General features: G+C 38.2%; 1 protein-coding gene across 6 annotated transcripts in view; it reads right to left on the bottom strand.

The window, feature by feature from the left end:
• Positions 1-14,936, bottom strand: part of CENPC (centromere protein C) — a 98,463-nt gene that overhangs the window by 27,089 nt on the left and 56,438 nt on the right. For all 6 annotated transcript variants that reach the window (XR_016212143.1, XM_089302705.1, XM_008267802.5 and 3 more), the window contains 2 exons: positions 12,144-12,311; positions 5,881-6,178 (listed from right to left, as the gene is read on the bottom strand). Coding sequence is in view for 5 of the 6 variants with exons in the window: in XM_089302705.1 (XP_089158831.1) it covers positions 5,881-6,178; positions 12,144-12,311 (466 nt within the window). In the remaining variant the exon portion in view is untranslated. The remainder of the gene's footprint in view (positions 1-5,880; positions 6,179-12,143; positions 12,312-14,936) is intronic.

The following is a 14,936-nucleotide window of genomic DNA, read 5'->3' as shown; positions in this document are numbered from 1 at the left end:
CAGGTACTAAGAGAGAACAACTGCCAGCCCAGAATATTATATCCTGCAAAGCTATCATTTGTGAATGAAGGTGAAATAAAGACTTTTCATAGCAAACAGAAATTGAAAGAATTTGTCGCCACTCGTCCAGCCCTGCAAAAGATGCTTAAAGATGTGTTACACACAGAAACACAGAAACACGGTCATCAATATGAAAGAAGGTAAAGGAAGGAAACCTCACAGCAAAAGATCACAGGGAATTCAAAGCATATATTAGAACTTATCTTTGGCAAATGGCAGGGCAAAGTTACCACTTATCATTAGTCACATTGAACGTGAATGGCCTGAACTGTCCAGTTAAAAGACACCGATTGGCTGAATGGCTTAAGGAACAAAACCCATCTATTTGCTACTTACAAGAAACACATCTGTCCAACAAAGATCCATACAGACTGAAAGTGAAAGGCTGGAAAAAGATATACCATGCCAACAGAAATGAAAAAAGAGCGGGCGTAGCCATCTTAATATCAGACAACATAAACTTTACCACTAAAACTGTTAAGAGACACAAAGAGGGACACTATATAATGATTAAGGGATCAATACAACAAGAAGATTTAATGATTATCAATGTATATGCACCTAACTACAGGGCACCGGTTTATCTAAAAGATTTGTTAAGGGACTTAAAGGGAGACTTAGAACCCAATACAATAGTACTGGGGGACTTCAATACTCCACTCTCAGAAATAGACAGATCAACAGGACAGAAGATCAACAAGGATACCGTAGATTTAAACGACACTATAGCCCAAATGGATCTAACAGATATATACAGAACTTTCAATCCTACAGTTAAAGATTTTACATTCTTCTCAGCAGTACATGGAACCTTCTCTAGGACTGACCACATACTAGGCCATAAAGCAAGTCTCAGCAAATTCAAAAGAATTAGAATCATACCATGCAGCTTCTCAGACCATAAAGGAATGAAGTTGGAAATTAGCAACTCAGGAATCCCTAGAGCATACGCAAATACATGGAGACTGAACAACATGCTCCTGAATGAACAATGGGTCATAGAAGAAATTAAAAGAGAAATCAAAAATTTCCTGGAAGTAAATGAGGATAACAGCACAACATACCAAAACTTATGGGACGCAGCAAAAGCAGTGTTAAGAGGAAAGTTTATATCAATAGGTGCCTACATCAAGAAATTGGAAAGGCACCAAATAGATGAGCTTTCCATTCACCTCAAGGATCTAGAAAACCTACAGCAAACCAGACCCAAATCTAGTAGGAGAAGAGAAATAATTAAAATCAGAGAAGAAATCAACAGGATTGAATCAAGAAAAACATTACAAAAAATCAGCCAAACGAGGAGCTGGTTTTTTGAAAAAATAAACAAAATTGACACCCCATTGGCCCAACTAACTAAAAAAAGAAGAGAAAAGACCCAAATCAATAAAATCAGAGATGAAAAAGGAAATGTAACAACAGACACCACAGAAATAAAAAGAATCATCAGAAATTACTACAAGGACTTGTATGCCAGCAAACAGGGAAACCTATCAGAAATGGATAGATTCCTGGACACATGCAACCTACCTAAATTGAACCAGGAAGACATCGAAAACCTAAACAGACCCATAACTGAGACAGAAATTTTAACAGTAATAAAGGCCCTCCCAACAAAGAAAAGCCCAGGACCAGATGGATTCACTGCTGAATCTACCAGACATTTAAAGAAGAACTGACTCCAATTCTTTTCAAGCTATTCAGAACATTCAAAAAAGAGGGAGTCCTCCCAAATTCTTTCTATGAAGCCAGCATCACCTTAATTCCTAAGCCGGAAAAAGATGCAGCACTGAAAGAGAATTACAGACCAATATCCCTGATGAACATAGATGCAAAAATCCTCAATAAAATTCTGGCCAATAGAATGCAACAACACATCAGAAAGATCATCCACCCAGACCAAGTGGGATTTATCCCTGGTATGCAGGGATGGTTCAACGTGCGCAAAACAATCAATGTGATACACCACATTAACAGACAGCAGAAAAAAAACCGTATGATTATCTCAATAGATGCCGTGAAAGCATTTGATAAAATACAACACCCGTTCATGATGAAAACTCTAAGCAAACTGGGTTTGGAAGGAACATTCCTCAATACAATCAAAGCAATCTATGAAAAACCCACAGCCAACATCCTATTGAATGGGGAAAAGTTGGAAGCATTTCCACTGAGATCTGGGACCAGACAGGGATGCCCACTCTCACCAATGCTATTCAATATAGTTCTGGAAGTTCTAGCTAGAGCTATTAGGCAAGAAAAAGAAATTAAAGGGATACAAATTGGGAAGGAAGAAACTATCCCTCTTGCAGATGATATGATTCTTTATTTAGGGGACCCAAAGAACTCTACTAAGAGACTATTGGAACTCATAGAAGAGTTTGGCAAAGTAGCAGGGTATAAAATCAATGCACAAAAATCAACAGCCTTTGTATACACAAGCAATGCCATGGCTGAGGAAGAACTTCTAAGATCAATCCCATTCACAATAGCTACAAAAACAATCAAATACCTTGGAATAATCTTAACCAAGGACATTCAAGATCTCTACGACGAGAATTACAAAATCTTAAAGAAAGAAATAGAAGAGGATACCAAAACATGGAAAAATCTTCCATGCTCATGGATTGGAAGAATCAATATCATCAAAATGTCCATTCTCCCAAAAGCAATTTACAGATTCAATGCAATACCAATCAAGATACCGAAGACCTTCTTCTCAGATCTGGAAAAAATGGTGCTGAAATTTATATGGAGGCACAAGAGACCTCGAATAGCTAAAGCAATCTTGTACAACAAAAACAAAGCCGGAGGCATCACAATACCAGATTTCAGGACATACTACAGGGCAGTTGTAATCAAAACAGCATGGTACTGGTACAGAAACAGATGGATAGACCAATGGAACAGAATTCAAACACCAGAAATCAACCCAAACATCTACAGCCAACTCATATTTGATCAAGGATCCAAAACCAATCCCTGGAGTAAGCACAGTCTATTCAATAAATGGTGCTGGGAAAATTGGATTTCCACGTGCAGAAGCATGAAGCAAGACCCCTACCTTTCACCTTACACAAAAATCCACTCAACATGGATTAAAGACTTAAATCTACGACCTGACACCATCAAATTATTAGAGAGCATTGGAAAAACCCTGCAAGATATAGGTACCGGCAATGACTTCTTGGAAAACACCCCAGAAGCACAGGCAGTCAAAGCCAAAATTAACATTTGGGATTGCATCAAATTGAGAAGTTTCTGTACTGCAAAAGAAACAGTCAGGAAAGTGAAGAGACAACCGACAGAATGGGAAAATATATTTGCAAACTATGCAATTGATAAAGGGTTGATAACCAGAATCTACAAAGAGATCAAGAAACTCCACAACATCAAAACAAACAACCCACTTAAGAGATGGGCCAAGGACCTCAATAGACATTTTTCAAAAGAGGAAATCCAAATGGCCAACAGACACATGAAAAAATGTTCAAGATCACTAGCAATCAGGGAAATGCAAATCAAAACCACAATGAGGTTCCACCTCACCCCAGTTAGAATGGCTCACATTCAGAAATCTACCAACAATAGATGCTGGAGAGGATGTGGGGAAAAAGGGACACTAACCCACTGTTGGTGGGAATGCAAACTGGTAAGCCACTATGGAAGTCAGTCTGGAGATTCCTCAGAAACCTGAATATAACCCTACCGTTCGACCCAGCCATCCCACTCCTTGGAATTTACCCAAAGGAAATGAAATTGGCAAACAAAAAAGCAGTCTGCACATTAATGTTTATTGCAGCTCAATTCACAATAGCTAAGACCTGGAACCAACCCAAATGCCCATCAACAGTAGACTGGATAAAGAAATTATGGGACATGTACTCTATAGAATACTATACAGCAGTCAAAAACAACGAAACCCAGTCATTTGCAACAAGATGGAGGTTTGGAAAACATCATGCTGAGTGAACTAAGCCAGTCCCAAAGGGACAAATATCATATGTTCTCCCTGATTGGCGACAACTAACTGAGCACCAAAGGGGAAACTTGTTGAAGTGGAATGGACACTATGAGCAACAGTGACTTGAGCAGCTCTTGTCCTGACGGTTGATGTACAATGTAATACTTTATCCATTTTAGTATTTTTTTTTTGTTCTAGTACCATTGGTTGAACTCTGTAATTAGCACACAATTATTCTTAGGTGTTTAAATTTTAACTGAAAAGTGATCCCTGTTAGGAATTTGGAAAACATTATGTTGAGTGAAATAAGCCAATCCCAAAGGGACAAATACCACTTGTTTTCCTTGATAGGTGACAACTAACTGAGCACCAAAAAGGAAACCTGTTAAAGTGAAATGAACACTATGAGAAACGGTGACTTGATCAGCCCTCACCCTGACTGTTGATGAGCAGCTTAATATGTTATCCCTCTTAGTATCTTTTTTGTTTGTTCTACTTAATACTTTTGGTTGAATACTGTAATCAATACACAATTCTTCTTAAGTGCTGAAACTTAACTGGAAAGTGATCCCTGTTAAATATAAGAGTGGGAATAAGAGAGGGAAGAGATGCGCAATTCGGGACATGCTCAAGCTGACTTACCTCAAATGGTAGAGTTAGAAACATACCAGGGGATTCGAATTCAATCCCATCGAGGTGACATGTACCAATGCCATCTCACTAGTCCCAGTGATCAATTTCTGTTCACAATTGATAGTAATGATAGGACTAAGAACCAAAGGGATCACATAAACAAGAATAGTATCTGCAAATACTAGCTGATAGAATCAAAAAGGGAGAGAATGATCCAACATGGGAAGTGAGATACACAGCAGACCCATAGAATGGCAAATGTCCTAACAGCACTCTGGCCTCATAATCAGCCCTTAAGGCATACGGATCCGGCTGAAAAGCCCATGAGAGTATTTCAGGAATGGAAAGCCAAGACACTCTGAGGGAAAAAAAAAAAAAAAAACCTAAATGAAAGATCTCTGTGAGTGAGATCCCAGTGGAAAGAATGGGTCATCGAAGAAGGAGGTACCTTTCTCTGAAGGGAGGAGAGAACTTCCACTTTGACCATGGCCTTGTCTAAATATGATCAGAGTTGGTAAACTCAGGGGGCTTCCATAGCCTTGGCAGCTCATGACAAGAGCCTAGGGTGATTACTGATGCCATAAACAAGAGTGTCAATTTGTTAAGTCAACAACAGGAGTCACTGTGCACTTACTCCTCATGTAGGATCTCTGTCCTTAGTGTGCTGTACATTGAGATTTAATGCTATAACTAGTACTCAAACAGTATTTTTCACTTTATGTTTCTGTGTGGGAGCAAACTGTTGAAATCTTTACTTAATGTATGCTAAACTGATCTTCTGTATATAAAGAGAATCGAAAATGAATCTTGATGTGAATGGAAGGGGAGAGGGAGTGGGAAAGGGGAGGGTTGCGGTTTGGAGGGACATTATGGGGGGGAAGCCATTGTAATCCATAAGCTGTACTTTGGAAATTTATATTCATTAAATAAAATTTTAAAAAAAATTTCTTTAAAAAGAAACTCTTTGGCAACAATACTTACTAAATTTCACACTCACAACTCCAGGTGCTATATATTATTCTCCATTTTAACATGAGGAGACAAGTTCATAGTACTCTCTGCCTGGTTGTCACCCAGCTAATGGCAGAGTCTGGATTTACTACCAGATATGTCAGAGTGCAGAGCCCTTTACACTAATACTGCTTCTCCATAAAGGATTAAATGACGCTGATACACTATTAAATACTGAACAACAAAAGTACTATACTGTACATAACAGACATTACCTGGAACAACTGAGATTTTTCTTGGTGGCCAAGTCTGATTCATCACTTTCCACTGGCTTATTGTTCTGCGAACAATCGGGAATTTCACCACGTACACTGAGACCTCCAGAACCTTTATCGTGGACAACCTTCTGTGCCCTGCGGCTGCCTTGAGTCGGTGTCTTCTGTTTTTTGGGTGGGATAGCTTTTTTCCCAATGTTCTTAGATGACTGATTTCTTGTCTTAGCAGGTTTTTGTCCACTGTTGTGATGCACTGATAATTCATTTCTTATTGAAGAATAATCACTATAAGCAGGACCTGAAGGATTCAATGACAACCTAAAATTATTATAACATTTGCTCAGATGATCCAGCCCCACAAAATTACCAGTATCATTTATATTTACACACACACATACACACACAATCTTACAAGCTAAGTCTATTTCAAAATTATTTAATCATTCTTTAATATCCATCTACCATTCTTCTTCGTAACTGCTTATCTTGCTTTATTTACTATCATCATGAAAAGGATAACTATTTAGATATGTAAATCAAAAATACGAGTCATCCACAACTCCTACCTGTACCCACAATTAATCCCTAAATCCTGTTCTACTTTCTTAATGCTTCTCAAATCTGCTTCTTTCAAGCTCTCTTGCCTGTCATTAGCAGACTTCCTCCATGTTGTGGGTTATTAAAACTGCCTCTTAACATCAGTTAAGATTTGAAAAGTAGAGAATGCTTCCTGGAGGAAGAATCAAGAGTGAGCTAAGTTTTTGAGTGGAATGAGGAGAATGGAATGTTTAAAGTAGAAGTACTATGTGCAAAGATCTGGAGCTTCATCTTTTTATTTAGCGAAGAGACTGCCTTCTCCAGCCTTGTTTCTTCACATTGCTTCAAGAATCTTCTTTGGAAAACAAAAATTCGATCACTACGATCCTGTTTAAAATCTTTTAGTGAGTATCTATAGCTTTAGATTAAATCCAAATACCTTCAAAATAAATGTATTTCTATTTTTAAAATTTGCTTATCTTATTAACTACAATTCTCAACACAACTCTCCAAACAAACCAAGGAAAGCCAGAAGTACTGACCCATTTGCAGTTTCTCTAAAGCATGGGTTCTCAAAAGGCAGTCCCTCATCCAGCAAGAACAGCACCATGTGGGAATCTGGTTCTGGCCCTCCCATCCAGATCTCTTCACATGCTATTTCTGCTCGTAACATTCCATCCTTCATCCTTAACCAACTCAGTCACTTAGCTAATTCTCAATTCACCCTTCTGAAAGCTTTGCCTAACTCTCAAGTCTTAGAGCAGCTCTGTCTCACCACTTCTGTAAGGTTTATTATACATCTGCTTATTTTAGCTCTATCCCTCTCCTCCAGCAAACTGATAATTCCTTGAGTTCAAGAAACTGAATGATTTTTACCTATCTTTATACTCCTGATGCTCAACAACAGGGACAGAACTACACAGGAGAAGAGAAGTCTCTGATGGAGAACCTAACAAAGTATTCACTTTCTGGCTGGCACAAGTACACAGCCTGAACAGACACAACCCTGAGACAGAATGCCTCCTTAAATTTTCAACTTTTGTGCCTCACGTGTACCACTGTACATTAACCGTGGTGCTGCCTTACACGATGCCTACCTCAGAACAAGAACTCAAAGCTTCATCTCTATAAAAGGGCATCATTGGCGCATGTGTACTACAGGCATCTTGAGGGCAAGTTATGTTGTTTTTTTGGACTCCAGACTTCAGATTCTTCTTCAGTAAACAAAGGAATTCAGACTACATGACAGTGTACTTTTCTGACTCCCAGCTTGATCAGAAGCCCCACACCTATCTCAGGACTACTACATATTCTTTTTGATAAGTTTCAGAGTTCTAGCACATTTATCCAAGCCACGTATGATTTTTCTTTAGTTGGTATGTGTTCATACACATATTACAGCATTTAAGGAAATGCAGAACAGAAAAGTGAGTTCCCAAAAGAAGTAACAGTAGTATTGACATTTCAGTATTAACTATATGCCACCTATTGGGTCAACTGCATTTAATTTGTATAAAAACTAAGTGAGGCAGAAGTATTAATCATATGTAGAGAGTTAACAAACGAACAAAATAACACACACAAAGTTGAAAGAGTCACAATTTGAACCTAGATATTATTTCAAATTCCAAAAAGGGCTTACTTGATGCTATCAATCAAGAATCCCAATGACTCAATAACTGTTATGATTTGGTAACTCACAAGAAGGCCTCAAAGAAGTAGAGCCATATTTGTACTAGACTCCCATTTGTTGATCTAAATTGCCCTCAGTCAGCAGTATTTTCATATGTAAACGTTATTTATTACCTACCAGGATCACCTCCTTTAAAAAAATTTTTTCCAAAATAATGAATGTTATACATTATACAATAGCCTAGCAGGTCTGAGAATACTATTTTTAGAAAGGACTACTTGAGGCCAGTGCTGTGGCATAGTGGGTAAAGCCACCATCTACAGTGCCAGCACCCATATGGGCAGAGGTTCAAGTCCCAGCTGCTCCATTTATAATCCAGCTCCCTGCTAATGTGTCTAGGAAAGCAGTATAAGATGTCCCAAGTCCTTGGGACCCTGTACCCATGTGGGAGACCTGGAAGAAGCTCCTGGTTTCCACATACATATACATTCAGTGAGTGGAGAATAAATTAAATTGAGTGCATTGGGACTGCACAGCACCTTTCAATTAATTGGGAACGTTTTTTGGAGAAGGAAGAAATTAGTCGAAGGATGGTAATCCGATGAACTCATTTTGCATTTCCCTGCTTTTTATGACAGCAGACTTGAGCAAACCCTGTATGAGTGAGACAGGCAGAACCAAACACTCAGGGAAAGGGCCCGTGCTGTGGTGTAGCAGGTAAAGCTGCCGCCTGAAGTGCTGGCATCCCATATGGGCACCAGTTCCAGCTGCTCCACTTCCGATCCAGCTCTCTGTTATGGCCTGGGAAAGCAGTACAAGATCGCTCAAGTCTTTGGGCCGCTGCACTCACGTGGGAGACCCTGAGGAGGCTCCTGGCCCCTAGCTTCGGATCGGCACAGCTCCAGCTGATGTGGCCAACTGGGGAGTGAACCAGCAGATGGAAAATCTCTCTCCCTCTCTCTCTCTGCCTCTTCTTCTCTCTCTGTTTAACTCTGACTTTCAAATAAATAAGCAAATCTTTAAATAAAAGAAAAAAGAAATGATGGTCCTAACTTCGTCTAGAGAGCTTTTTTAAAAAAAGGACTGCTTATAAAAGAAGCCCTTGGGTGGTATCTAGGAATTTGAATTCCCTATCACTTCCTAATAAGTATAGTTTATTGTGCCTAACTAAACCTGCAAGAAATATGATTCATATTGAATACTTTCCTTCAGGCAGCCTGAAATTTTAGTACTTACCATTCAAAGACCACCTCTAAACCAGGCCCAGCAAAAATCTTGGGTACTCAATCTTTGATAATCTTCCCTGATAGACAACACACATTGGTAACAACTCATTGATAGAGGAATTAAGCACATTCTATGCGAATCTACTGGGAAAGGACCCTTGGAAGCATGTGCTGATTTCTTCCAGACCCAGTAAATGTATTTTCTCTACTGACTTTGCTTTGTATCCTTTCCCTGTAACAAATCAAAGCTATAAGTACAACCACATGCCAAACCCTCCGGGCAAATCATGAGACCTGGGGATGGTCTTGGGAATCCCAAAACAAATTATTTTCCTATCGGTATATAATAAACTAAACTACAATCAACAAAATTATAAATCCTTTGATGGCAAGAACCTTATATTATAAAATGTTGAAGCCCTAATAGCCAAAATATTAAAATAGCAGGATTCTCACTCCCCTGACCAGAGCCACTGATTTCTACAGAGAAGGTGTCAAAAAACTTGCAGGATTTAAGCAAGACCCACATTGATACAGGTATTGTCAGTAGAATGCTTTTTCTTTAAGACCCAAAGTTTTCTCTGCATCCACACACATCTAGTCCCATTATGGCTTCCACGTGGTTTACTCCTCAGTTGTCACAGAAATCCATGCCTGACAGGATATTCCTCAGATCTTCTTCATAGGACATCCCCTAATCTGACTCTTTCAACTTTCCCTAAACTCTCCAAACCCCTCAAGTACATCACTGATTCTTAACCTTATATACACAACAGAATTACCTGGAGAGATTGAAAATAAACATCAACGTCTGGGCCTTTGTGGTCTCAATGTTTGTGTGCCCCTCCAGAACTCACATGCTAAAACCTAATCCCCAAGGTGATGGCAGTAAGAGGTGAGGCCTTTCAGGCATGTTAGTCATGCCTTCAGGAATGTGACCTGTGTCCTTTAAAAAGAAGCACGAGGGGTCTGTTTGCTCATTCCCCATAGAAGGTGTCATCCATGAAGGAGACAGCCTTCACCTGACATCAAATCTGTTATTTTCTTTAAAAAAAAAAAAAAAAGTGGGAGGAGGGTGTTAGAGATAGGGTTGTGGCATAGTGGGTTAAGCCACTGCCTGCAATGCTGGCATCCCATATGGACACCAGTTTGAGTCCCTGCCATTCCACTTCCAATCCAACTCCCTGCTAATGTGCCTGAGAAAGCAGCAGAGGATGGCCCAAGTGCTTGGACTCCAGATCAAACTCCTGGCTTTGGCCTAGCTTAGTCCTGGCTACTGCAGCCATTTGGGGAGTGAACCAGCAGATAGAAGATCTCACTCTTTCTCTCCTCCTCTAACTCTGCCTTTCAAGTAAATATATAAATCTCTACGAAAAAATAAATCTATTAGTGTTTTGATCTTTAACTTTCCTGCTTGGAAAATTGTGGTTAAAAAAATTTCTGCCCTAGCCTACGGTATTTTGTTATAGCAACCCATTTAGAACAAGACAGGATTCTACTCCACAGCAATTATATCAGAATGTCTGTGAGCAGTGCCAGGTATAGGTAGTTTTTTAAACCTCTCCAGCTTGAATTACTCACTCATTTTAAAATCTCACTCAAAATTTTAATACTGGTTTCTCAATCACTAACTTGAAAACATACTTGATGATATGAATATTCAAACTGCTAGCATCTTTTCTTGCTTCCCAACATAGCCTCTTACCCCTAAAGCTGCAGCTCAGAGCAATTACTGCACTACTTCCAAAAATTTATTTCCATTATCTCACTAACTACTGCTACCCTTTGATCCCCTCAAAGCTATCAACCCATTAGCTCTATCATCTTTTCTGTAATAATCACTCCTTCAACTGTCTCAGATCTTTCCCCTTTAGACTTATTTATTGGGCTATCTACTCAATATACCAAGTTTGATATTTAACATTTCAAAATTAACATATAAAATCTGAAATCTTGATATCTCCCCCAGCTATGCTTTTCTTACAACTTTCCTCACCTCAGTAAACAGCAGCTCTGTTCTTCTAAGTGCTCAAGCAAAAACCTGTGACCGATGCTGGACTCCTGCCTCTCTGATCCATCAGTACTTCCTTTGGTTTTTCATTATAATACATCCTGAACCTAATCATTCTCATCTCTTCCTTCCACCAATCTTCTAAAACTAAAACATACTTGCATTTTGCGCAGCCCTGGTTTTCTCTTTCCACAGCAGTAAAAGTGACCTTTAATTTTTGCGCAGCTTCTCAGCACACTTCATCTAAACTGCACCCCGGCTTGCCTGCCAGACTTCCTCTTCCCTGGCTCACTCTGCTCCAGCCAATGGCCTTCTTAACAAGCTTAGAAACACTAAGCTGGCTCCATCAAGACCTTGATACACACTGTTCCCTGAATTTATTCCTCGTTTCACTCCAAGTTATTTGTATGGCTCCTTCACTTTCTTCACATTTGAGCTACAAAAGGTAGTAGCAGCTATTCATGCTATTATAAAGATAGTATCCCACAACATCCTCCTATCCATTCCCATCCCGACCATCCACTTCCCATCTCTATCCTTTATCGGCTTTATTTTTCCTTATCAGCTGCATGAATTATTCATCGACATTTTCTCTATTAAAATGTGAGCTCCATCAGAGCACAGACTTTTAGTTGTGGGCTTTGTTTGTCCACAGCTGTATCCCTATACCTAGAGTATTGTATATTTTAGCATTTCAAGGAATTTCATTATAACTGATTTAATATTTCTACTGATTATATAATTTAGCTTCGTCCTCATGAAATTTCTCTGGATAATATAAGTCAAACACATAGCCCCTTACAGAGTGATTTTTTTTGGGTGATCTCAAAGAATGTCATTCAAAAAAAATACTTACTCTCCTGCGATTTTACCACCCACCAATCAGATGGACGCCTGGAAATTCTTCGACTTCGCAGGACAGTCACTTTCTCAGGTACAAGATTGTTCTTTGACTCACTAGGAGAGTGTTTCTTTATAGATTCTTGTTTATCTTGCTTTTTGGTGGATTTCTTTTGTTTGCTTCCTAAAATAAAGCAAGCCATAAAAACCAGAATTTTTAGAAAACCACAACAGATTTAAAACCAACAAAACCTTGAAATTCTCAATTACAGGGACTTCTTGAATTCATCCTGTGGGCTTCTTTACATGTCATTGTTTAAAAAGTCGTGTTGTATAAATAAGAGCTCTAACCTTCTGTAAATTAAATGTAAACTTTTCATTGTTTGATAATTTTCATATACTCCTGAACAACATCTTTTGGAAAGGAAAAAAAAATGTGGTTTCATCTACTATTTGCCAATATAACAAATTAAAATATATAATTAATACCTTTTTGTTTTGAAATCATTATTTTTTCAATCTAATTTTTGGAGGAGGAGATATAAAGTTATAAATCCTGAAATGAGGAGATTATACTGGGTTATTGAAGTTGGCTCACTCTAATTATAAATATCCTTAAAAGTTGTGGTCAAAGAATCAAGGGACAATGGAAGAAGCTGGAGAGATCTGGAATGTAAGTTGGCTGTGTATTGCTGACTTTGAAGCTGGAGAACCATGAAGTGGCTTGAAGAGGCAGGAAAATGCAAGGAAACAGATTGTGCCCCATAGCCACCAGTAAGACTTCTGACCCACAAAACTGTAAGACAATGTGTGCTGTTTTAAGCCACTAGGCGGTAGGAATTTGTTACAACAGAAAACTACTACATCTGGTATGGTAATTAATTACAGCATAGATTAAAAAAGTATATTTGAAAATTAGTGTATACAACATAGCAGAAACTCAATGTTTAATACTTAAAATCATGGAGAGTATCCTTTAAACACATCCTCCAAACAATGTCTTTTCCTAAGAACCTGTGGTTAAATCAAAATTGTATATACCTTCAAATTTTGTGAACTCATATTCTGCTTAAGGGATTAACTTTCTTCTAACTACCATTTTCAGTTTAGTCAGACTCTTTATTGTGTTTTCTTAAAAAGGACTACTGCTAAAGAGAAACTGAATAAGCAAAAAAAAAAAGGAATCTAATAAAAAGAATATGGGATACAGTAGACATTTACATAATAAGTCCTTAAAATAGAAAAAGTGGCTTTTTTTCTTCTATGTTAAGCAGAGTATTTTCAAATACACAAAGGCACATATAGACAAGACTAAAATCAGTCACCACTATTTCAGGCAACAGGTGAAGTCTATGTTATACATCATACCAAAAGAGCTAAAATATGTAATTCAATGATAGCTTAAAGTGGAATATGTTTTTATAAAAAGAAGCTTAAATATTTTGCTTTAATAGCCTTTCTCCCCTTTATATTAGCAATCCAGTGTGGTCATCTACAACCTCCAGGTACATACATATACAGGAGAGTTTTATGGTTAGTGGATGTTCCATTTGAGCAACAAAAACATTTTCACCGAATTCAAAACTTCTTAGTAGAACTGGAAGAACACAGGCTGTAGGGCAGGACAGATACTAAACCAATTTTTGAAAATCCACTTTGATGCTCTCAAAAGACGTAACATTCTTGGGTTCTTCTTCACAGTTAATTTTCTCAAAAGAATATATATAACTTGAGCCTCAGAAAGGTTTACTTTTATTGAATTAAAAAGTAATTTTTCTTGCCTTATTGTAAAAATAACACTTCTGGTGTTCTGTTGCACAGTAGGGTAACAACAGTTAACAATAACATATTTTATTTTTCTATATAGCTAAAGAAAGACTTTTGAATGTCCACACTACAAAGAAATTTTGAATATATGAAGCAATGGCTGCTAATCATTCTAATTTGATCATTAAAATCTATGTATGTATCAAAATATTACACTGTACCTCATAAATATCTACAATTATTTTGTCAATAAAAACAAATAATCTAATAAAATAAAAAGTATTTTAAAAATCCACTTTGAGTGTTATCTTCTAGAATTGAGATTATCTTTTTTTATCTTTTTTTTTTTTTTGGACAGGCAGAGTTAGACAGTGAGAGAGAAATAGACAGAGAGAAAGGTCTTCCTTCCATTGGTTCACTCCCCAAATGGCCGCCATGGCCGGCACTACACCGATCCGAAGCAAGAAGCCAGGTGCTTCTTCCTGGTCTCCCATGAGGGTGCAGGGGCCCAAGCACTTGGACCATCCTCCACCGCCCTACCAGGCCACAGCAAAGAGCTGGACTGGAAGAGGAGCAACCGGGACTAAAACCTGGCGCCCATATGGGATGCCGGCGCCGCAGGCGGAGGATTAACCAAGCGAGCCACGGCACTGGCCCCGAGATTATCTTGTATTATATTACTGCACACATAAGATGCCTAATACATTTGATAAGTGTTTTCTATTGTATTAGTTATTTTAAAAAGAATTTTACCTTTCTACTATCTAAAAAGTAAGATACATAACAGATTTTGACCTCTTTTATGACTGTATCTTCATTACAAATTTGAAATACTACACAATGGTGATATAAAAGTAGTCACATACCAAGATAGCTTGGGACAAGCTTAGTTTATGCTTATTATCCTGACATTCTCATTCTCAAGTGTCCTAATTTGGATGCTAAATTATATCCAAAATACTGAGGTAGAGGCCTTTGTCTTTTAAATAAACTTGTTTCTAGCTAACATGATTAAAGTTGTGGTAGAGGTTTCCCCAAAGTT

The sequence above is a fragment of the Oryctolagus cuniculus genome, chromosome 8 (genome assembly GCF_051225735.1).
Source record: "Oryctolagus cuniculus isolate XC-2025 breed Fujian yellow rabbit chromosome 8, ASM5122573v1, whole genome shotgun sequence".
NCBI lineage: Eukaryota > Metazoa > Chordata > Mammalia > Lagomorpha > Leporidae > Oryctolagus > Oryctolagus cuniculus.
This window is presented reverse-complemented; position numbering and strand designations above follow the sequence as displayed.